At 51.6% G+C, this 22759-nt stretch overlaps 1 protein-coding gene across 2 annotated transcripts in view; it reads left to right on the top strand.

Moving 5' to 3' along the window:
* Positions 1-22759, top strand: part of COL20A1 (collagen type XX alpha 1 chain) — a 142657-nt gene that overhangs the window by 69325 nt on the left and 50573 nt on the right. For both annotated transcript variants that reach the window (XM_077335837.1, XM_077335838.1), the window contains exons 23-25: positions 10070-10208; positions 20675-20817; positions 22320-22429. In XM_077335837.1, the coding sequence (XP_077191952.1) occupies positions 10070-10208; positions 20675-20817; positions 22320-22429 (392 nt within the window). The remainder of the gene's footprint in view (positions 1-10069; positions 10209-20674; positions 20818-22319; positions 22430-22759) is intronic.

Raw genomic sequence — 22759 nt, forward strand, 5'->3', positions numbered from 1 at the left:
GACGCCGAGAATCCCGGATCCGGAGGGGGTCGGACTACTCTCCAAAACGTTCCCCCCCAGAGCTTAAGGCGCGTTTCGACGGGACGCCGGACGACCTCCCGCAGTTCCTCCTCCACGCGCTGACGCATGCCCGGAGGTATGGAGACCGGTATGAGGACTCCGAGGACTTGGTCTGGGGGGTGGCCTCGTGTCTCCAGGGCAAGGCGGGTCAGTGGTACCTAGGGTTGGCCGAGCGCGGCGACCCGGCAACTCGGGACCTGCAGGACTTCGTGGTCGCGCTCCGCCGACGATTCCAGGACCCCCAGGCTGAGGACAAGGCAAAGAGTCGGATCAAGGGACTTCGACAGGGTACTAGGGGGGTTATGGACTATATAGACATTTTCCGGAGGGAAGCAGGCAAGGTGTTCTCCTGGAACGAGGAGACCCAAATCGAGTACTTCCGGGAGGGCCTTAACCCGAAGCTTAGGGAATGGGCCGTGATCAAGGGGACGGAAGAAGATCTGTCTACACTGGAGGGGTGGTGTTTTGTGGTCGCCAAGCTGGAAGCCAGCCTGGGTTGGGCCGCCGCACCCCCCCGGGAGGCCAAAGGCGGGTCAGCCGAGGCGCCGAGACCGGGCCCCGACAACTCTCGCCCCAAACGACCCCCGAACCCCGAGCGGGAAAGGAGACGCCGGGAAGGTCTGTGCCTGAAATGCGGGGGGTCAGGACATTTCGCAGCAGCGTGCCATCGGCAAGGGGGGGAGGACCGCGGGCTCTCCCAGGGGGGAGGTGCGACACGCCCCCAGCAGGCACGCCGGGCGGAGGACCTCCGCAACGAACCGGGAAGCGCCCAGGCGACGGGAAACGGCCAGGACCTGCTGTAGACGGCGCCGGGCAGCAGGTCCCGCGGTGCGAGGGAAAACCCCTACAGCATGAGGCGCGACCTCCGAACGTGGTAATTTTAGAGCTCCGGAACCCGGAGAACGGACTAAGTTGGGTGGGGGAGGCTCTTTTGGACTCTGGATGCGACCACAGCATGGTCCACCCCCAGATAGCCCGGGCTTTGGGGCTACCGAAGCGCATTCGGAAGGTTCCCCTGGTTTTCGTCCAGATGGACGGCAGCCCGATTCAGGGGGGACCTTTCGGGGAGGAGGTGGGTCCTATCGCCATCCACATAGGGGACCACCAAGAGCTGCGGTGGCTGATCCAGGTCCCCGTAGCGGGATATCGGGCGGTGTTGGGCCTGGATTGGCTGAAGGAACACAACCCCGTGGTGGACTGGCGGGCGGGGACCCTGAAGTTCGACTTGACGGTGGGTGCACGGCATCGGGTCCCCCACGAGAATTCCAGCCACAAGAGGACGGCGGCGCGTCCCAGGGGAGCGGCGGCGGCGCAGCAGGAGATACCAGAGCCCGAGGTCCCGCCAGAGTACCGAGACCTCGCAGCCGTTTTCAGCGAGCGGGAAGCGGACGAGCTACCCCCACACCGCCGCACGGACTGCGCTATCAACATCCCAGAGGGGGCGGTACTACCCAAAGGGCGCATCTACAAGATGAGTGAGGGTGAGCTCAAGGACCTCCGGGAGTTTTTGGGTAAAAATCTGGCCCGAGGTTTCATCCGGCCCGCTTCCAGTCCCATGGGAGCTCCAGTCTTGTTCGTCCGGAAAAAGGATGGGTCCCGACGGCTGTGCCAGGACTACCGGGGCCTCAACGCCATCGCAGCGGGGAACGCTTACCCCCTCCCGCTGATCCCGGATTTGCTGGCCCGGCTGGGCAAAGGGACTCTGTTCACTAAGCTGGACCTAAGGGAGGCGTACTACCGGGTACGCATCCGGGAGGGGGATGAGTGGAAAACAGCGTTTAACTGTCAATTGGGACAATTCGAATTTAAAGTGATGCCGTTCGGTTTAAGCGGGGCACCTGGGGTTTTCATGAGTCTAATTAATGAGGTGTTGCAGGACCTTCTGTTTCAGGGGGTGGTTGTTTATTTGGATGACGTCCTGATCTACAGCCAAGATCCCCAAGAGCACGTGACCCTGGTGAGGGAGGTGTTAAAGCGCCTGCTGGCAAACCACCTATACGTGAAGCTGGCTAAGTGCGAATTCCACCGTCCCTCCCTGGACTATTTGGGCTACCGCATCTCAGCCCAGGGCATAGCTATGGACCCCGAGAAGGTGCAGGCGGTGCTGGCCTGGGAAAGGCCCCGCACCCGGAAACAGCTACAAAGCTTCCTGGGGTTTGCTAACTTTTTTAGAGGCTTCATCCCCAGATACTCCTCCGTAGTGGCTCCCCTCACGGACTTGCTAGGTACCAAGGGGAGAGGTCCTCGCGCCACGCGGCCCAGCGCAGCGCTCGGCTGGAATGAGAAATCGGAGGCAGCGTTCCTGGCCCTCAAGCAAGCTTTCGCGTCTGAGCCCACGCTACTGCATGTCGACCCAACCCAGCCGATGGTGGTACAAGTCGACGCCAGCGACGCAGCAGCCGGGGCGGTTCTCCTGCAGCGAGACAAGGCGGGACAGCTGAGGCCGGCGGCCTACCTCTCACGAAAATTCGCCGAAACGGAGCGGAACTGGTCTACCTGGGAGAAGGAGGCGTTTGCGATTAAGTTCGCCCTCACCGAATGGCGGCATTGGCTGGAGGAAACAGAGGAGCCGTTCGAGGTCTGGACAGATCACAAGAATCTGGAGGCGCTCCGGCAACCGCGATCCCTGAACGCCAAACAGATGAGGTGGGCGGAGTTCTTTTCGCGGTACAATTTCAAGCTTGGTCACATCCCCGGCAAAGAGAATTTCCTCGCGGACGCCCTCTCCCGTCTGCCGCATTATGGGGAGGGGTACGCTCCCTGCACCAGGTCCGTGTTTGGTGAGGAGCAGCTGGGACGGGGGGTCGTCACTAGGCGTCGGGCCAGGGAGGAACGGGAGCCCGACCCGGCGACCGCCCCGCTCCGAGACCGCCTAGTGGCAGCCTATGGGACAGACGAGGAGCTGGCTGAGCTCCGGGACTCTTTGATTTTGGACTCCGGTCTCTGGCGGAGGGGGGAGGCTGTCTACGTCCCGGAAGGGCTACGACGGGAAGCCCTCAGCCTCTGCCACGATGCTAAGACCGCCGGGCACTTCGGTTTCGTAAAATCCTGGAAGTTGGCCCGGCGGCGGTTTTGGTGGCCCAGTCTGCGGCGGGACACAAAAGCTTACGTCAGTGGTTGTCCTGTCTGCCTGACCTGCAAGCCGGGGGTTGGCAAGCCGAAAGGTCTGCTGCACCCGCTCGAGGTCCCGACCCGGCCGTGGTCAGTGATCTCCATGGACTTTATAACAGACTTGCCTCCCAGCAAGGGGAAAACGGTGATCTGGGTGGTGGTAGATCTATTTTCCAAACAGGCCCATTTCATTCCTTGCGCCAGTGTCCCCAGTGCCTCACAGTTGGCTCGGATGTTCCTGGATCACGTGTTCCGACTGCACGGGCTGCTGGACAAGGTGATTTCCGATCGGGGCTCACAATTCGTGTCCCGGTTTTGGCAAGCTTTCCTGCGCCTGTTAGACATCGAGCAAGGGCTGAGCTCCGCTTACCACCCCCAGACGGACGGGCAGACCGAGCGGGTTAATCAAGTACTGGAGCAGTACTTGCGGTGTTTCGGTTCCTATCATCAAGACACCTGGGTGCCCCTGCTCCCCCTGGCCGAGTTCGCGTACAACAACGCAGACCACAGCAGCACGGAGATGTCGCCTTTTGCCGTCGTCTACGGGACAGACCTGAGACACTTCCCGGAGCTTGGAGAGGTCCCCGCCCGGGAATCGGCCGACCTTCGCGAGTGGGGGAAGCGTGCCGGGAGCTGCTGGAAGTCGCTGCAGGAGCAGCTCCACAAAGTCAAGGCAGCGCAGAAAGAGGACGCCGACCGGAAGAGACGACCAGCTGAAGAGATCCGACCGGGGGATCGAGTTTACCTTTCCACCCGGAACCTACGGTTGAATTTGCCCAGCAAGAAGCTAGGCCCTCGGTTTTTGGGGCCTTTCGAGGTCTTGGCCCCGATCAACGAAGTTTCGGTCAAGCTCAAGCTCCCCAAGAACCTCCGGCACATCCATCCCGTCTTTCACGTGAGCCTTCTAAAAAAAACTCCGGACGGTGACGTTTGGCACCCCGTGTTTTCCCCGCCAGCGCCCGAGGTCCTGCCGGGGGGGGAGCACCACGAGGTGGCGGATATCCTGGACTCTAGACTCCACAGGGGGAAGTTGCAGTACCTCGTGGAATGGAAGGACTTCGCTTTGGGGGACCGGGAATGGGTCTGGGCAGCGGACGTCTTTGCGCCCCGACTCACTGAACGTTTCCACAAGCGGTATCCTGGCCGTCCCGGGGGGTTGGAGAATGGACCTTTGGGGGGGCAGAATGTCGTGGTTCGGTCCTTGGTGGCTGGGGAACCGGACCGAACCCCGCCATCAGAGGCGCCCGCGATCACGGAGGTAGGGCATGGTGATCATAGGCAAGCCGGCAGCTGGGCGCCCCACCCGATCGTTGAGGTGGCAATGGCCGCTAAAGAACCTCAATGTCCCCCTCCACCTTTTGACAAGGGCCCGGAGATGGCCCTTTGTTCCAGGAAAATGGGCCATCAGGAACCCCGGAAAACCTCGCATATGTGCATGAGTCATGATTGTATCAGCATGTTCCCTCCGCAAGTACTGGGTGGGGCAATACAGCCTAAGGAGGTGGGTTTTGTATAAAAGGGAGCTTCCACCTGGGTTTCGGTGGAAGCTCTTACTCCATACCAGCGGACTCCACGTTGCTGAAATAAAGCTTGTTCCTGTTGTATCGTTCACCAGGCCTGGCGTGACGTTTTCTTCAAAGGGGCACCCTGGTTTTTCAGTTAGCAAGCGGGTCCCCGACAGGAATCAAACCCGGCTCTCCAGATGAGAAGCTGCCGCTCTTAACCACTACACCAAACTGGCTCTCAATGGAATCATGGGATATTCGTCCGCAGCAATTAGAATTTGCCAGTAGGAAGAGATATAAAATATTTTAAACGTTCATTGCCCTCTAGATCTCAAACTGTTTCTTTCCACCAGGGGTCATTCGGGGAGGGAGGGGGAGGGATTATCAAAATGAAATATAAATCGGCTTTATTAAAAACCCTTTAAAAGTAAAGCGGGGAGGGGGGGGAATAGCTCATGATTTGCAAGCTCTTCTCCGTATGCAACTTTACTCAAAGTCAAGAGGGCCATATATAAGGAGATGAGCAACTCACACGAGAATGCCAGAACTGTAAAACAACACGCCAGCTCTCTGAATGCCTCTCATCCTTATGTTATGCAAAGTGTCAAATGAAGCAGTTCGTTATATTGAAATCTGCTTGCGACATCTCGTAGGAATCTCACCCGATAATTATGAAGCATCGAAGGCAAATCCGCTGCCAGTCTAAAGCCGGCTGGGAGAACATAATGAGGTGTTTCATTTTGGGGCGGTGTGTAGCAGAAGGATTATTGACACAAAAATAGCTAGTTTTTTTTTCCCTCCAGTTAGAAAGTAGATACCTTGCAAAGCCTTCATTTTTTTCTAGCACCTGCTTGTCCCCGCTTTTGGGGAAAGTTACATCTAGAGCTGTTGTTCTTTTTAACCTTGGGTTGATTTTTTTTTTGCCTCTTCTTTTTAATGAATTGTAATAATTCATAGTTGTATTAATATTTGATAAGATAGTGTAATTATTTTTTTTTTCCAGAACTGCCTAGGGGAAGAGTGACATGGCAGTCCCAGAATAAGCCCCCATATACCGATCTAACAGATTATTTGACTTTATAAAGATTTGCCACTATGCTGTGGGGCGTCTGTGTTTATGCAGTGTGTGTGTGTGTGTGTGGGTGGGGGGTGTCAGTCATCCTCTTTATAGAATCACAGAATCATAGAGTTGGAAGGGGCCATACAGGCCATCTAGTCCAACCCCCTGCTCAACGCAGGATCAGCCCTAAGCATCCTAAAGCATCCAGGAAAAGTGTGTATCCAACCTTTGCTTGAAGACTGCCAGTGAGGGGGAGCTCACCACCTCCTTAGGCAGCCTATTCCACTGCTGAACTACTCTAACTGTGAAAATTTTTACCTGATATCTAGCCTATATCGTTGTACTTGAAGTTTAAACCCATTACTGCATGTCCTCTCCTCTGCAGCCAACAGAAACAGCATCCTGCCCTCCTCCAAGTGACAACCTTTCAAATACTTAAAGAGGGCTATCATGTCCCCTCTCAACCTCCTTTTCTCCAGGCTGAACATTCCCATATAGAACTTTGTAAACCAAGGGCTCACTTTGGCCCAGAAACTTTTCTTCTTTGACACTCTTAATTCAAATGGCCACCTCTTTTCCTAAAGGTACCTTTTTGTGGGGACCACCGGGGTGGGGGGAGATTCACCCTAAACAGAGTTACAGCTTCTTAGTACAGTTGTGACCCTCCTTAGGTTTGTCCTGCTAAGGAGGAACAGGAGAATTCTCCAGTCTCCAGTGGGGATGATCCTTATCTTTCCGGCCCATGAAACGTGGTACAACTTAAACATAGGAAAATCAAGCAAACAAGGGGAAAATATGTCCAGTTAATTTGGTGTAGTGGTTAAGAGCAGCGGCTTCTAATCTGGCGAGCCAGGTTTGATTCCCTGCTCCTCCTCTGCATGCAGCCAGCTGGGTGACCTTGGGCTCACCACGGCACTGAGAAAACTGCTCTGACCGAGCAGTAATCTCAGGGTTCTCTCAGCCTCACCCACCTCACAGGGTGTCTGTTGTGGGGAGAGGAAAGGGAAGGTGACTGTAAGCCACTTTGAGACTAATTTGGGTAGAGAAAAGCAACATATAAGAAACAACTTTTCTTTGTCTTCGTCTTCAACTTCCCTGGGGAGCTGGGTTTGATTCCCCACTCCTCCACAGGCAGCCAGCTGGGTGACCTTGGGCTAGTCACAGCCCTGATAGAGCTGTTCTCCCAGAGCAGTCCTGTCATATTATTGATATTACACTTCTACAGGAATTTCTTATTTCCTTTGCAGTCCCCAGGTCTCACCTGGGGATCCCCTGGCTCTCTAGCTCATCTTCAGACAACAGAGATCAGTGCCTCTGGGAGAAAATGGCTGCTTTTGAGGTCCCTGCTGAGATCCTTGTCCATTCCCAAACCTGCCCTCTCCATAGCTTCACCCCCACCCTAATCCCCAGGAGTTTCCCAACCCTACCCAACCCTACCCAACCCTTGCTTTATGATGCTTAGGGCTGATCCTGCAGGGGGTTGAACTAGATGGCCTGTGTGGCCCCTTGCAACTCTATGATTCTAGGTTCTAGGTTCTATGATTCTATGACCTGTATGGCCCCTTCCAACTCTATGATTCTATGATTCTACCACCAATGATTGCCATGATTGCTGCCACCTTGAGCACCAAACCTGGCCAGAAAAACCCAGGCATCGGCTCCTTTTGGAATGTTCTTTTGTAACTTTATTCCCCCCTTCCTCTTGGCTGGAAAAACAGGCAAGCATCCCCCTGGCCTTCAGCTGCCACTGACCTCCTCTCCCTCGCTTCATACAACTGGCATCCATACACCCCCCCCCCAACATCCCCAGCTGCTGGCCAGGGCAGTGGTGAGAACGCCAGGCCACGACCATTTGCTTCCCAATTTCGCCCTAGAGCAGGGGTAGTCAACCTGTGGTCCTCCAGATGTCCATGGACTACAATTCCCACGAGCCCCTGCCAGCAACTGCTGGCAGGGACTCATGGGAATTGTAGTCCATGGACATCTGGAGGACCACAGGTTGACGACCCCTGCTCTAAACACCCTAACACCTACCTTGAGGCATGGAGCTAGGTTAAGCTAGGTTAGATCTGTCAAGCCTAATTTGGCTATTGGGGACGGAGGGGGGCAGATGGGTTTTCCTTATTGACTGCTGTTATTGTATTTTATTGTGGTTTTATAACGCTGTTGTGAAACCCCACAAGCCGACTGGCCCGAGAGGGGCAGTCAACAAGTCTAATAATAAACAAGGTATGTTCTGGGATGGGTTGCCACTGCCTGCCCCCTGCCCCTATCACCGTCCCAGGGGTCCCTGGAAGTCCCCCTTCCAAGAGCTAACCAGGACCGACCCTGCTTAGCTTCTGAGATCTGACAGGACGGGGCTAGCCTGGGCTATCAGAAGCGAGCAAAAGGAGATGGAAAAGATGGAGAGACGGGAAGAGCAGAGGCAGGATATTGCTTGGATTAGAACAAGAATTGCAGTATGTCCCCCTTGCTATTTATACAGTTCCTCTTTCCCTCCACTTGTCGGCCCCGTCGTCCCCCCACCCCACCCGCTCGCCCTCCGGCTCTCCATAAATTTCAGATAAGCAGAGGGAGGAAAAAGACATCCTGATTGCGGGAGCTTGTATTAAACTGTTCTCTGCAAGAAAGTGACTCACCGAGCATTAATGAGGCGCTTGAGCAGAGGACGGAGGCTTCTAGGGCCGAAAACATTCCTTCCTTTTTTTATTTTTTGCGGTGGGAGAACAGGTATTCACCGCATAACTCAGGTCAGGCTTCGGTAAGCGTTTTAAAGAGGCAGCTTTCAAAAACACAGGCAAAAAAATGGGGGAAAGCATTTCCATTTCTGTACCAGCATCTTAGCAGCTTGTTCGTGGCTGTGTAAGCCGGGGAGATTTTCTAGCCCCTCTAGGGAGGGTTTTTGAAGGACTAAGGAGGGTCAACCAGCCTGCAAATAGAGCCTAGACATCTCCCAGAAGAAGAGGAAGAAGAATTGGTGTTTATACTCCACACATTTCACTACCCAAAGGAGTCTCAAAGTGACTTCCGATCACCTTTCCTTCCTCGCTGAACTGCCTGGAGCAACGAATAGGCATAAAAGCGTGCAGGCAAAGCTCGTTTCGAAACTAGGGCCAGGGGTCACCAGGATGTTGACATTCACTGAGCATGGTGTTGTGGTTAAGAGCGGCGTTTTTTAAACCGGCGAGCCGGGTTTGATTCCCTGCTCCTTCCCATGCAGCCAGCTGGGTGACCTTGGGCTAGTCACAGTCCTGATAGTTCTGTTCTCACAGAGCACTCGCCTCAGAGCTCTCTCAGGCCCGCCTACCTCACAGGGTGCCTGTTGTGGGGAGAGGAAGGGAAGGCGATTGTCAGCTGCTTTGAGGCCCCTCCAGGCAGTGAAATGCGGAGCACAAAAAACAACTCTTCTTCTTCTTTCTGGGGCATGTAACAGATGGCTCCAGCCTCAAATCTCCAGGTATTTCCCAGCCTAGAGCTTACAAGCCTTTTGACTCACTGAATCATTCTAAGTTCTAGAAGAACTTAGTGTGATTGTACAGGTGAAAAAAGCGAACTTGAACTTGGAAGACCTGGGTTCAGATCTCCCGATTGCCATGGATTTGTTCCCAAGACCATCACTCAGGGGCTTTCCGCGCCGGGATCCATGTAGCAAATTGCTTGCTGAACGAAAAATCGCCATTTAAAATAGTGGAATTCATCGTTTGAGCTGCCGTTTCATCGTTGCCACGCTCCCCCCGAGTGAAAAAAAAAATCCCCCACCCCCTCACGGGCGAGAATTTCGGCCGAAAACAGTGTGAAAAATAAAGGGAAAATAAATCAGCAAACGGGCTTCTGTATTGCTTGTGCTTTGTGACTGTAAACAGAGGGACTGCAGATGGGGAAGCCTCACTGGCTAAACGGAGGCTCGCCGGTGCGTTGATCTCCGCTCGCTCGGAGAAAAAAAAAATGGCGATCGCTTCGCCGGAAGATCAGAGGAGAGAGCCAGGGGGAGGGACTTTGTAGAAACCACAACAATGGTAACGCACAGAACTTTCCCGCTAGTGTTGCAGATTGGTTGCAGGAGTGTAGCGCTTTCCGGAGGGTGAATCCACTTTTTGGGATTTCCCTGAAAGCGCTACAACGAAGCGCTTTTTGCAGATCGGTTACAGGAGTGTTGCAGATGGTCAACGACGTTGTGCATAACGGCAAAACTGTAGCGATTTCAATTAGTAACCATTGTGCAATTTTGAAGGAGTGCGGAAAGCCCCTCACTCTGCCTCCTTCTAAAGGGGGTCTTCCAATGAGAGGGGTGCCCCTTCTCTGCCTCCCTGCTCTTTTTCTCTCCCTCTTTCAGGGTTCGACCTGATGGAGGCGTTTGGACTCCAGGAAAAAGAGTACGCCTCCATTAAGGGCGTGGCGATGGAGCCCTACATATTCCTCGGAACCCCCACCTACACCCTCTACAGAGATATCCAGCTGACCCGCCAAACGAGGTAAGGGTGGAAAACAGGGCATGTGACTAGGGTGGGAGGTTGCGGTCAGCTGTCGGACTGCTGCACAAAGGGTTGATTGGCAGCTATTTATGTGGGGCAGCCCCACAAGTGACGTGAAATGAGGAACACCTTGGAAAACCTCTGTCTAGGGCTTTGCAGGGGGTGGATATCTTGGTCTGCTGGAGAAGAACTGGATTCAAGGTGTAGCACTTTAAAGACCCATAAAAATTGCCAGTTTGTGAGTTTATTTGCAAACTCAGAACAATCCCCCCTTCTTGTGGCTGACGAGGGACACAGGGTTCTTATCGTACTACAGAAACTATTTTCTGCCTCCAAGTATTTCCCCTCTGGTCTAATCAAGCAAAGAAGGAGAAGATGACAAAGAATAATTGTTTCTTATGCCCTACTTTTCTCTACCTGACGGGTCTTAAAGTGGCTTCCAATCGCCTTCCCTTTCCCACAACAAACGCCCTGTGAGGGAGGTGGGCCTGAGAGAGCTCTGAGAGAACTGGGAGTGGCCTTCATGTGGAAAAGTGGCAAATCAAACCCAGTTTTCCAGATCAGAGTCCTCTTCTCTAAACCCAGCCCTTTTCAACCTTTTGACTGGAGAGGAGCCCCTGAAATATTTTTCAAGCTCCGAAGAGCCCCAGAACTGGGTTGGAAGTGATATCAGATGGTCACAACTGAGGAGGATTAGGGGAAAGATGTGAGATGGTAGGTGAATTCCTCCAGGCCAGGCCGGATTCTGGAGATCTTCGGTGGAAGGATCACTTGGACATGAAATTGGGGTCACCATGGGTGGGCAGGTAGTTGTGAATTCCTGCATAGTACAGGGGGTTGGACTAGCTGGCCCTGGAGGTGCCTTCCAACTCTATGATTCTATAATTCTAGGGCTCTTTCACATTCTCCTTTTCACAACTTGAGTTTCGCTACTGTCTATTTTTTTTTCTTGCGTGTGATTTGATCCTTCCAGCGGTTGATCGGACATTACATCCCCGGACGTCCTGCGTGTTTCTGTGCCATTTTAAAGCGCAGGAAAATTTACCCAACATGCAGCTATGTATTATTGAGTAGATTGCTAGAGAAGCAAAATGCGTTCAGGAGAGGGAGGGGAAAAAGAGAGAAGCTGCAGGGACACACCAGAGCCAAAAATGGGAAAGCAGAAAAGCCCTTATACCTGCTTAATCGCATAGATTTACAAGAGTGCATCCCCGCTTAGGAATGCAAAATCACTCACTCTCAGGCAAACCTGCCTCCCAGTATTATTACCGCGACTCTATAATACAGCTCCTCATGTTGTGGGGACCCCCAACCATAAAATTAGGCAAGGGTTCTTTCACAGAAATTAAACCAAAACTGACCAATGTTGTGAAGATCCATTGTTCGGGATTGTATATAAATTGTGTTTTTTCCCCCCGGGGTTTCTCAGTTCAGTTCTGCCTCTTGTCCCACCATGCCGATCTCGCTCTTTTCCACTGCTCCAGATAGACGATTGCTCTATCTTGATCTACCTCGCAAGGCTGTTGGGTGGATGTAGCCCCCCCCCCGGCCAAGCTGCTTGCCCTGCCGTAACCCCCGTGAAAGTGTTGTGCGACCCCCAAAGGGGTCCCAACCCCCTGGTTGAGAACCACTGCTCTAAACCCCTCAGATATTATTATTATTATTATTATTATTATTATTATTATTATTATTATTATTATTATTATTATTATTATTTATTGCCCGCCACTCTTGGCAAAGCCGGCTCGTGGTGGGTTACAAGATAAAATAAATAAATACAATCCCCTAAAAATCCCCCCAAACCACAATAGTTAATAAAATACAATCTAACAAGAACACGACGGTAGACCAACCCCCCATCTACCCCTGCTGGGGACCAGGGGGAACAGCTGGCCACCATAGGTAGAACATGGTAGAATAACTTCCATCCTTACTCCTCCTTTTGGGGAGGAGTAAACAAACAAACATGCTCACCAAAGTAAAGGTAAGCACAGGTGCTTTGAACCGTGCCGGTCACAACAGGTTAAAAGGCAGTGAGGGCAAATGAGGGCAAATGAGGGCAGAGGGAGTGAAGGCCGGGTAGGATATAAATATCCAAGGACCGAAGAAGCCCAGAACAGAAGAAGCAGCCAGAGAACTCAAGAACCCCCAGCAGCTTTGAAACAATCCAAATGCTCAGCGAGGTGAATGTCGCTTGGTAATTGGTCCAGCGATGTCAGATACGCTAACTTCAAAGCAAAAAGCAGAAATTAGAGGCTGTTCAGAGCAGCCAAGAAGGGGGGGGGGAGAGAATGTATCTGATGCACTTTGAACCCTGTCAAGTGCTATTATGAGTTATTAATTATTATTATTATTATTATTTTGCTCTAGAGAGCAGTAGAAATTATCTCTTCTGCTGAGGAAGACAATGGGGTGGCGGGGAGACCTCCCTGGCTGCTGGCCTGGGAGAGAAGGTGAATGTTTCCGAGCATCTCTGCTCAGCACGAAGAAGATTTTGTTTTTATGCCCCACTTTTCACTACCCGAAAGAGTCTCAAAGCGGTTTACAATAGCCTTCCCAACTGAGAGCACGTGGAGAGAGCTACTGGGGAGAGTTGCTGCTGACCAGGTGAGGCTATTGTTCTGCCTGGGTGAGGTGATTGCTGGGTAATTGTTGGGAGGATTGCAAAGGGCTACTCCTCACCAGAGGCGCGAGCCTAAGGGCGAGAGACAAAGGGCTCTTGGCCTGTGGCTCTTAGCCTGGGATTCTTGGCCGAGCAATTAGAATCAGTGATTATATCAGTAGATTATATTTCCCTAGTACTTCCACTGCTTAGACATTCCAATGGACCTCCAGGACACTCATCCCATCATCTGCAGTGAGTGTGACATGATTGCCTTCCTCCCAGAAGACAAGATGGACTACAGCTGCCCCAAGTGTAAGCTGGTAAGACTTTTGGAGGAAAGGATTAGGGCACTAGAAAACAGAATTATTACTCTGACCCAAAGTAAGAAAGGGGAGGAGTTCGTAGTCCAGAGCTCTGCAACATGGAATAAAGAGAATACAACCAGTCCTGAAGAGGATAAGGAGATTGACCACAATAGGGAGCCTCTGCAGGCAGTTCGGAAAAAGACTGAACGGCGAAGGGCGAGACAGTTCTCGGGGCTTTTGGAGCTCCAGAATAGATTTCAGGCCCTTGCAGAGGAGGTGCAAAGGTCAACAAGGGAAGAGGTCCCAAAACAAACTCTAAGACAAAGGGAAGAGGCCACGGGGACAGAAGGAAATGGAGTTGAGAAGAAAAAAAAAGGAGAGTACTGGTAATTGGAGACTCCCTGCTAAGAGGAATGGATCGCCATGTGGCTGGGCCCGACCCCCTAACCCGAGAGGTGTGTTGCTTGCCAGGGGCGAAAATTAAAGATGTTTCAGAAAGGCTGCCCAAACTCCTCAAATCTACGGATCGCTACCCATTTGTGATGGTCCATGTGGGAACGAATGACATGTCCCTGAATACCATCGCTCCTATTAAAAAAGACTATCAAGATCTGGGGAGGAAGCTCAAGCAAATGGGGGCACAAGTGGTATTCTCTTCAATCTTGCCTGTCAAGGGAAGAGGAATGCGTCGGGAGAGGAAGATAATGGAGGTGAATCACTGGCTGCGTAGTTGGTGCCGGCAGGAGAGATTTGGTTTCTGGGACCATGGGATAGGCTTTCTTGAGGAAGGCCTACTAGCACCCGATGGACTGCACTTATCGAAACTGGGGAATAATGTGTTTGGCAGGAACCTGGGGAGATTCATCAGGAGAGCTTTAAACTAAAGCCACTAGGGGAAGGAGACGATCAACATAGGGAGTGTATGGAAGGAAAACTATCGGAGGCAGCCCAACCGGCAAGGCCAGCTCATAGGGAACCAAAAGTAAAAGGATTCAGATGTCTTTATACTAATGCCCGAAGCATGGGCAATAAAAAGGAAGAGCTGGAACTTCTCATGCTGATGGAAAGGTATGATCTAGTAGGCATCACAGAAACTTGGTGGAATGATTCTCATGACTGGAATGTAATGGTGGATGGATATGAACTGTTCAGAAAAAACAGAATAGATCGAAGAGGTGGAGGAGTGGCACTGTATGTGAAGAAAGGGCTTACCTGTCAGGAAATTCTAGTGAAGGAGAGCATATCTACAGTGGAAAGCATCTGGGTGAAAATAAGTGAGGGGAAAACAAACAGTGTGGTGGTTGGTGTCTGCTACCGACCGCCTGACCAACGAGAGGATGTAGATGCTGCACTTTGTGAGCAGATTGAGAAAATATCCACGCGGCAGGACCTTGTCATCATGGGTGACTTCAATTTCCCAGATGTGTGCTGGGAAACAAACTTTGCAAAGCGTCCTCAGTCATACAAGTTTCTGACCTGCCTGGCTGACAATTTCATTTATCAAATAGTAGATGAACCCACAAGAGGTTCAGCCATACTGGACTTAATACTGACCAACAGGCAAGAGTTGGTGGATGAGGTGAAGGAGATGGGGACCCTAGGGGGAAGTGACCATGTCCTCATAGAATTCCTTTTGAGATGGGGAGCCAAGGAAGCTTGTAGCCAGACGCGGATGTTGGATTTTCGTAGGGCAAACTTTAATAAACTCAGAGACATGATGAGTGTCATACCATGGACGAGAATGCTGGAAGGGAAGGGAGCATGTGAAGGGTGAGCGCTACTCAAACAAGAGCTATTGCATGCTCAATCAATGACTATTCCAGAAATACGAAAACACTGCAGGAGCTCTAAGAAGCCTATTTGGATGAACAGAGAACTTCAAGAGGAACTAAGAAAGAAAAGGAAAATGTTCAGGAAATGGAGGGAAGGACAGAGCTCTAAAGAAGAGTACCTACAGGTTACTAGGCACTGTAGATCAATCATCAGAAAGGCCAAAGCTGAGAGTGAGCTAAGATTGGCCAGGGAAGCCCATTGTAACAAGAAAAGAATTTTCAGTTATGTGAGGAGCAAACGTAAAGTAAAGGAGGCAATAGGCCCACTGTTGGGTGCGGATGGACAAACTCTAACGAAAGATGCAGAGAAAGCAGAAAGGCTTAGTGCCTATTTTACATCTGTTTTTTCCCACAGGTCAAAGTGTTTAGGCACATCTAGAGATGGCTGTAGCCAAAGGATAGTGTCTGGGTGGCAGGTTAACATGGATAGAGAGGTTGTTGAGAGGCATTTAGCTGCACTGGATGAGTTCAAATCCCCTGATCCAGATGAAATGCACCCGAGAGTACTCAAAGAACTTTCCAGAGAACTTGCACAGCCCTTGTCCATCATCTTCAGAACCTCTTTAAGGACTGGAGATGTCCCGGAGGACTGGAAAAGAGCAAACGTTATTCCGATCTTCAAAAAAGGGAGGAAGGATGACCCGGCAAACTACAGACCAGTGAGTCTGACCTCTGTTGTGGGGAAGATAATGGAGCAGATATTAAAGGGAGCGATCTGCAAACATCTGGAGGACAATTTGGTGATCCAAGGAAGTCAGCATGGATTTGTCTCTAACAGGTCCTGCCAGACCAACCTAGTTTCCTTTTTTGACCAAGTAACAGGTTTGCTGGATCGGGGAAATTTGGTTGATGTCATTTACTTGGATTTTAGTAAAGCTTTTGACAAGGTTCCCCATGATGTTCTGATGGATAAGTTGAAGGACTGCAATCTGGATTTTCAGATCGTTAGGTGGATAGGGAATTGGTCAGAGAACCGCACTCAAAGAATTGTTGTCAATGGTGTTTCATCAGACTGGAGAGAGGTGAGTAGCGGGGTACCTCAGGGTTCGGTGCTCGGCCCGGTACTTTTTAACATATTTATTAATGATCTAGATGAGGGGGTGGAGGGACTACTCATCAAGTTTGCAGACGACACCAAATTGGGAGGACTGGCAAATACTCCGGAAGATAGAGACAGAGTTCAACGACATCTGAACACAATGGGAAAATGGGCAAATGAGAACAAGATGCAGTTTAATAAAGATAAGTGTAAAGTTCTGCATCTGGGTCAGAAAAATGAAAAGCATGCCTACTGGATGGGGGATACGCTTCTAGGTAGCACTGTGTATGAACGAGACCTTGGGGTACTTGTGGATTATAAACTAAACATGAGCAGGCAGTGTGATGCAGCACTAAAAAGGCAAATGCCATTTTGGGCTGTATCAACAGAGGCATCACATCAAAATCACAAGATGTCATAGTCCCATTGTATACGGCACTGGTCAGACCACACCTGGAGTACTGTGTGCAGTTCTGGAGGCCTCACTTCAAGAAGGACGTCGATAAAATTGAAAGGGTACAGAGGAGAGCAACGAAGATGATCTGGGGCCAAGGGACCAAGCCCTATGAAGATAGGTTGAGGGACTTGGGAATGTTCAGCCTGGAGAAAAGGAGGTTGAGAGGGGACATGATAGCCCTCTTTAAGTATTTGAAAGGTTGTCACTTGGAAGAGGGCAGGATGCTGTTTCTGCTGGCTGCAGAGGAGAGGACACCCAGTAATGGGTTTAAACTTCAAGTACAACGATATAGGCTAGATATCAGGAAAACGTTTTTCACAGTCAGAGTAGTTCAGCAGTGGACTAGGCTGCCTAAGGAGGTGGTGAGCTCCCCCTCACTGGCAGTCTTCAAGCAAAGGTTGGATGCACACTTTTCTTGGATGCTTTAGGATGCTTAGGGCTGATCCTGCGTTGAGCAAGGGGTTGGACTAGATGGCCTGTATGGCCCCTTCCAACTCTATGATTCTATGATTCTATGATTCTATGATTCTTCTTCTCCCCACAACAGACACCCTGTGGGGTAAGTGGGACTGAGAGAGCTTTGGCAGAACTGCTGTGTGAGAACAGCTCTAAGAGGACTGTGACTAGCCCAAGGTCACCCAACTGGCTGCACGTGCAGGAGTGGGGAAACAAATCCGACTGTCCAGATTAGAGGCCGCCACTCTTAACCGTCAGAAGGGACATATAAATCTCCTGGAATTACAGTTCATCTCCAGAATACAGTCCGGACTTTTGAACTTGGCTTGATCCTGACTCCCTCCAGAAAATTAGTGCTGCAGAGTAACAGAGCATTCTGAAAGTGTGAAGTTATTAGTTAGCTCTGTGGATGAGGCACAGAATAATCTTTCCTGCAAAGATTATTTACAAATATGTCTCATATGCATCTGCTTCAGCCTCCTTACTGAAGCAGAACACAAAAGCTGAAGGAGTAGTTACAAAAGCAGTGCATTGCAAGCCTCTATGGCTAGGCTGCAGGCAGACTACATGCCCACACAGCAGCAGATGGAGAGAGCTGAGCCTAATGGTGGCTGCTCCTTGCTTCAGCAAAGCACACGGAGTTTCTGTCTTCCTGAAGAAGAAGGAAGTTGGCAGGAGCCCACCTTAAACAAATGAATTCCCAGAGCTTGTGCCCAGGGGTTTTCCACTGCAACCTCACCAGTGACCACTTGTTGCTGCAGCTGCTACACACAGATACAGCTGCTTTAACAGCCTAGCAAGAGCCCTTCAAGGCTGACTTCACCTTGCTGATTGCAATTTCAACATGTTCCCCTGGATAAGATGGATGCTTTAGAGGGGGGACCTAATGGGATTGCCCCCCACTAAGCTCCCTGTCCTCTCCAGGCTCCACCCCCAAATCTCCAGGAGTTTCCTAGCTTGTCTTTCACACCTCTCCCTCCCCCCCCCCCCGCAATCCAGAACTGGTGTTTGGGGGGGAGGGGGGCTGGCAACCCTGATTTATCCCCATTTTCTCTCAAAGGAAAAAAAATGACACAGATTTGCATGTGAAGAATAATCATATGGATTTGCAGATGAGGGCTATTTGTCTGCAGGGAATTGCAACATTGCAGTGAATGATGCCTGTATTCCTCCTCCGTGTGCAGCCAGCTGGGCGAGCTTGAGATAGTCACAGTTCTTGTAGGGCTGTGCTCACAGAGCAGTTCTTTTGGAGCTCTCTCAGTCCCGGATCAGTTCTCTTTGAGCTCTCTCGGCCCCACCTCCCTCACAGGGAATCTATTGTGGGGAGAGGAAGGGAAAGGTGTATGTAAGCCACTTTTGGACTCCTTCAGGCAGAGCAAAGTGGGGTATAAGAAACTCAGCTATTCTTCATAAATGATACCATGTCAGGTCCATGGCAAGCCATGTGGCCTCTTGGGAGTTCAACAGGTCTAAGGGGTAGTCAAACTGCGGCCCTCCAGATGTCCATGGACTACAATTCCCAGAAGCCCCTGCCAGCATTCGCTGGCAGGGGCTCCTGGGAATTGTAGTCCACGGGCATCTGGAGGGCCGCAGTTTGACTACCCCTGAATTAAACCCCTGACTCTGGACTGTGACTTTGAGCATTGCGTTGCCGTTTGCCGCCTTCCTCCTAATCAGGGCTTTACCAACGCCCGGCATGAACGCCTCTTTTATTGCCTACAGATTTGCAAAGCGAGACAGACTGGATTACCGCGAAGCAGCTGTAGTTTCCTTTTTAAGTTTAATTACCGCAGCGGAGGGATAATTTTAATCTTGTTTAAAGAAGCAAAGCTTCTTAACACCAAATTGTCGGATGCCGCAGTGTCTCCTCCGTGGAAATATTCTCAGCCACGGTGCGTTCACGTTGCCGGCATTTCGGAAGGGCCGCAAGAATAATCACCTTCTCAAGGTCAGGGTGTCATTCGAGAGGGAAGGTGAAAAGCCAACAGGTTTGGGATGGAAGCAAGGCCACCCAGTCCCAGTCCAGAGACAGCTTGGTGTAATGTTTAAGGGCTGGAGAATGTTGCACCAAATGACACCTGTATGGCCAGGAAGGGATTTGAACCCAGATCTTCCTTGACTTAGTGCATAGCCATGGGATGACTGTGCTTCCCCTAAAGGTAAAGGTAAAGGTTTCCCCTGTGCAAGCACCGAGTCCTGTCTGACCCTTGGGGTGATGCCCTCTAGCATTTTCATGGCAGACTCAATACGGGGTGGTTTGCCAGTGCCTTCCCCAGTCATTACCGTTTACCCCCCAGCAAGCTGGGGACTCATTTTACCGACCTCGGAAGGATGGAAGGCTGAGTCAACCTTGAGCCGGCTGCTGGGATTGAACTCCCAGCCTCATGGCCACAGCTTTCAGACTGCATGTCTGCTGCCTTAACACCCTGCACCACAAGAGGCTCTTGTGCTTCCCCTAGTAGGTGCATTTCCCCAGGTCACTGTGAGGAAGGCACAAAGAGAGAACGTGGTGTAGTGGTTAATGCAGGCTTTCTCTCCCAGGGTTTATCGGGTGAGATGACTATATATGATCACGTTGGCTCATTTTCCCCTCTCCCAAAATAACCAATGATGGGCTTGAAGGGGAGGGGCCCCAGGTGGGCGTGTCCACAGGTGTGTTTCCCAAACCACGTTCTGCACGATCGCTCCACTTCCGGGGTTTCTTGAAGCCTGAAGAATATTTCTGGGGTTTCTTAATGGGGGAAACTGAGAAAGGCTGGGTTAAAGAGTGACAGACACTAATCTGGAGAACTAGGATTGATTCCACCCTCCTCCACTTACAGCCAGCCCTTGGGCCAGTCACAGTTCTTTCAGAGCTCTCAGCCCCAACTCCGTCACAGGGTGTCGGACGGAGGGGAAGGGAAAGCGAATGTAAGCCGCTTTGAGACTCCTTTTAGTAGAGAAAAGTGGTCTATAAGAACCAACTCTTCTTCATCAGTAATATCAGGACTCTCTCAGCCTCACCTCCCTCACAGGGTGTCTGTTGTGGGGAGAGGAAAGGGAAGGTGACTGTAAGCCGCTTTGAGACTCCTTCGGGTTGAGAAAAGTGGCATATAAAAACCAACTCTTCTTCATCAGTAATATCAGGACTCTCTCAGCCTCACCTCCCTCACAGGGTGTCTGTTGTGGGGAGAGGAAAGGAAAGGCAACTGTAAGCCACGTTGAGACTCTTGCAGGTAGTAAAAAGCAGGACACAAAATACCAGCTCTGCTTCTTCTTATACTGGAATGATCTAAAACAACATCACTGGGGTTGCTAGCTTTGGGCTAGGAAAGACCTGGGGACTTTGGGGGTGGAGCCAGGAGTGGGTGGAGCTCCTAGGAGTGAGCAGGGAGGGACCTGCTATGGAGTCCCCCCTCCCAAGCAACCATTTTCTCCAGGGGTTCAGATCTCTGTTGCCTGGAGATAAGCTCTGAAAGATCCCCAAGTCCGAACTGGGGACTAGCATCCTTACCAATGTGCCACTTTCAGGTGACATTGTAATGTCGTGTTTACTTCTGACTAATTGCCTGTTGGGGAGGGAGGTAATTCTCTGGGAGGGGTGTAATGCCCTGCACACACATTGCCTCTCATTTTGAGACTTCTGAAATGGGGAGAGAGGCTCCAAACCAGGGGACAACCCTCCTGCCCCCAAATGGGGACTGGCAAGCCAACGACCACCAGCAATGAACTCTGGGACCTCAGTCCAGAACGGCCGACTGAGGCATTCCCTGTGTGCTGTTTGTGTCCACAGCGAAGTCTTTCCTTCTGGGATCCCGAGCGAATACACCGTCTCCTTCCTGCTCCGTCTTCTCCCGGAGAGCCCCAGGGAGCCCTTTGCCGTGTGGCTGGTGACGGATGAAGGCTCCCAGCCGCTCCTCGGCATTGTGCTCGACCGTAAGTGGGTGCATCATCTGCAGGGAGTCCCCAGGGCCGGTTTATCCAGGTAGCTCACGCAGCATATGCTGCGGGCCCCGCACGGTGTCTCCCCCTACTCTTCCCTCCCTCCTTTCCCCCTCGACCTTTATGGCATGAGGGTGTTTTGGCTTGTAGCCAGGGCTGGAAGGTGTCTGCCATGTTGCAGGTGCAGTCCTAAGAAGGTGGAGCCAAGCGGGAACTAAGAACGTGGCACACACCTTCTGTGCCACAAAAGGGAGGAGGAGAATGCTATTTCGTACTCCTCCATCTGAGCCCTTTCTTGCCCGCTGCAGCCGGTTGGCACTGCTGCTCCTTCCTTCATGCCCCCCCTTGCCCCCGCTCCTGCACAGGACTGCTAAAAGCAAACAGCTCCTCCTCCTCCTTCTCCTCCTCCTTCTCCTCTAGGCAACCTGTGTTGCTGAGTGGGCTGGCCAGAAGCTCTCTCTGTTATAAGTTAGTTCACACTGAGCAAGTCTGCAGGTCCCAGAGGACAGGTTTGAGCTTCCATGGGTCCCACCATGTACAGTGACCCATTTGCCCTTCTGGTTATGATCCTTGCTCAACTTAGGGTTGCCTGCTCCAGGGGTCACAACCCTGCCCTCCTCAGGCTCCACTAGGGATGCCAGCCTCCAGGTGGGACCTGGGGAACCCCTGGAATTACAGCTCATCTCCAGGCCCCGGAGATAATTTTGGAAGGTGGATCATATTATTGAACCATACTCCCCAAACCCTGCCTTCTGTAGGCTCCACACTCAAAATCAGGTTTTTCCCAACAGGTTGGGAAAAAACCTGTAGCTGGTGACCCTAGGTCCCATCCCACCCCACCCCAAAATCTCCATGTATTTCCCAACCTGCTGCTAGCCACACAATTAGGACTTCCAAAATGGAGGCTAGGACGCCGCGGTACGTGGCTTGCCTACGGTTGGGTGCATCCCACAAAAATCATGTTTCCAGCTGAGAAATCCATGGGTCAAGAAACACAGAGGCCCTGGAATCTTTTAGCTTTTTATTAGTGATCTCAGCTCAGGATCCTCTGAACTGAAGTCCTCCCCCATATATACAAGTCAGGACAGAAGAACTTTGCGTGCTTGCAGGTGATCCAGATTGGTTTCAAGCGATTGGATCCCTAGTGGATCTGGCCACGTGTTGTCCAATCAGGGGTACAGCAGTTGCCTCTCAATCTCCTGGCTCCCCCGAGGAGACCAAACCGACATGAGCCAATCAGCAGCACAGGATTACGATCCTGCCTCGGACCTGAAACTCTGATCCTCTACGGATCCACAAACGCAAAGCCTGCATAGCCCTTTGTGAGACGCTCTTTGAGTTTTGGGATCTTGCCCAGCCTTTTCCCTCTGAAATATTATATTTTGGCGTGTCGCTCCACTCTCTGATGGGCTCCCATTGGGGAGGTCAGTCCTGCTTGTTTCATTTCCTTTCAAAGGAGGCAATTTGCCACTTTCTGTTCCCTTCCCCTCCTCTAGCCAACAAGAAATCCTTGACCTATTTCAGTCGGGACGATGATGCCGACGTAGAAGAAGTCACCTTTGACCAACCGGACGTGAAGAAGGTTTTCTACGGGAGCTTCCATAAGGTGGGTACCGAAGGGGAGACGTTTCTCGGAATGTCGTCGTCTCCCGTGCTTTGGTTCATCTACGATTCTAAAAATACCCCAAAGACGTCTGCTAAGTTTTCTGGGTTTGTGCATGTTTGGTGTAGTGGTTAGGAGTGTGGACTTCTAATCTGGCATGCCGGGTTCGATTCTGCACTCCCCCTCATGCAACCAGCTGGGTGACCTTGGGCTCGCCACGGCACTGATAAAACTGTTCTGACTGAGCAGTGATATCAGGGCTCTCTCAGCCTCACCCACCCCACAGGGTGCCTGTTGTGGGGAGAGGAAAGGGAAGGCGACTGTAAGCCGCTT

Source organism: Paroedura picta, chromosome 4 (genome assembly GCF_049243985.1).
Source record: "Paroedura picta isolate Pp20150507F chromosome 4, Ppicta_v3.0, whole genome shotgun sequence".
Lineage (NCBI taxonomy): Eukaryota > Metazoa > Chordata > Lepidosauria > Squamata > Gekkonidae > Paroedura > Paroedura picta.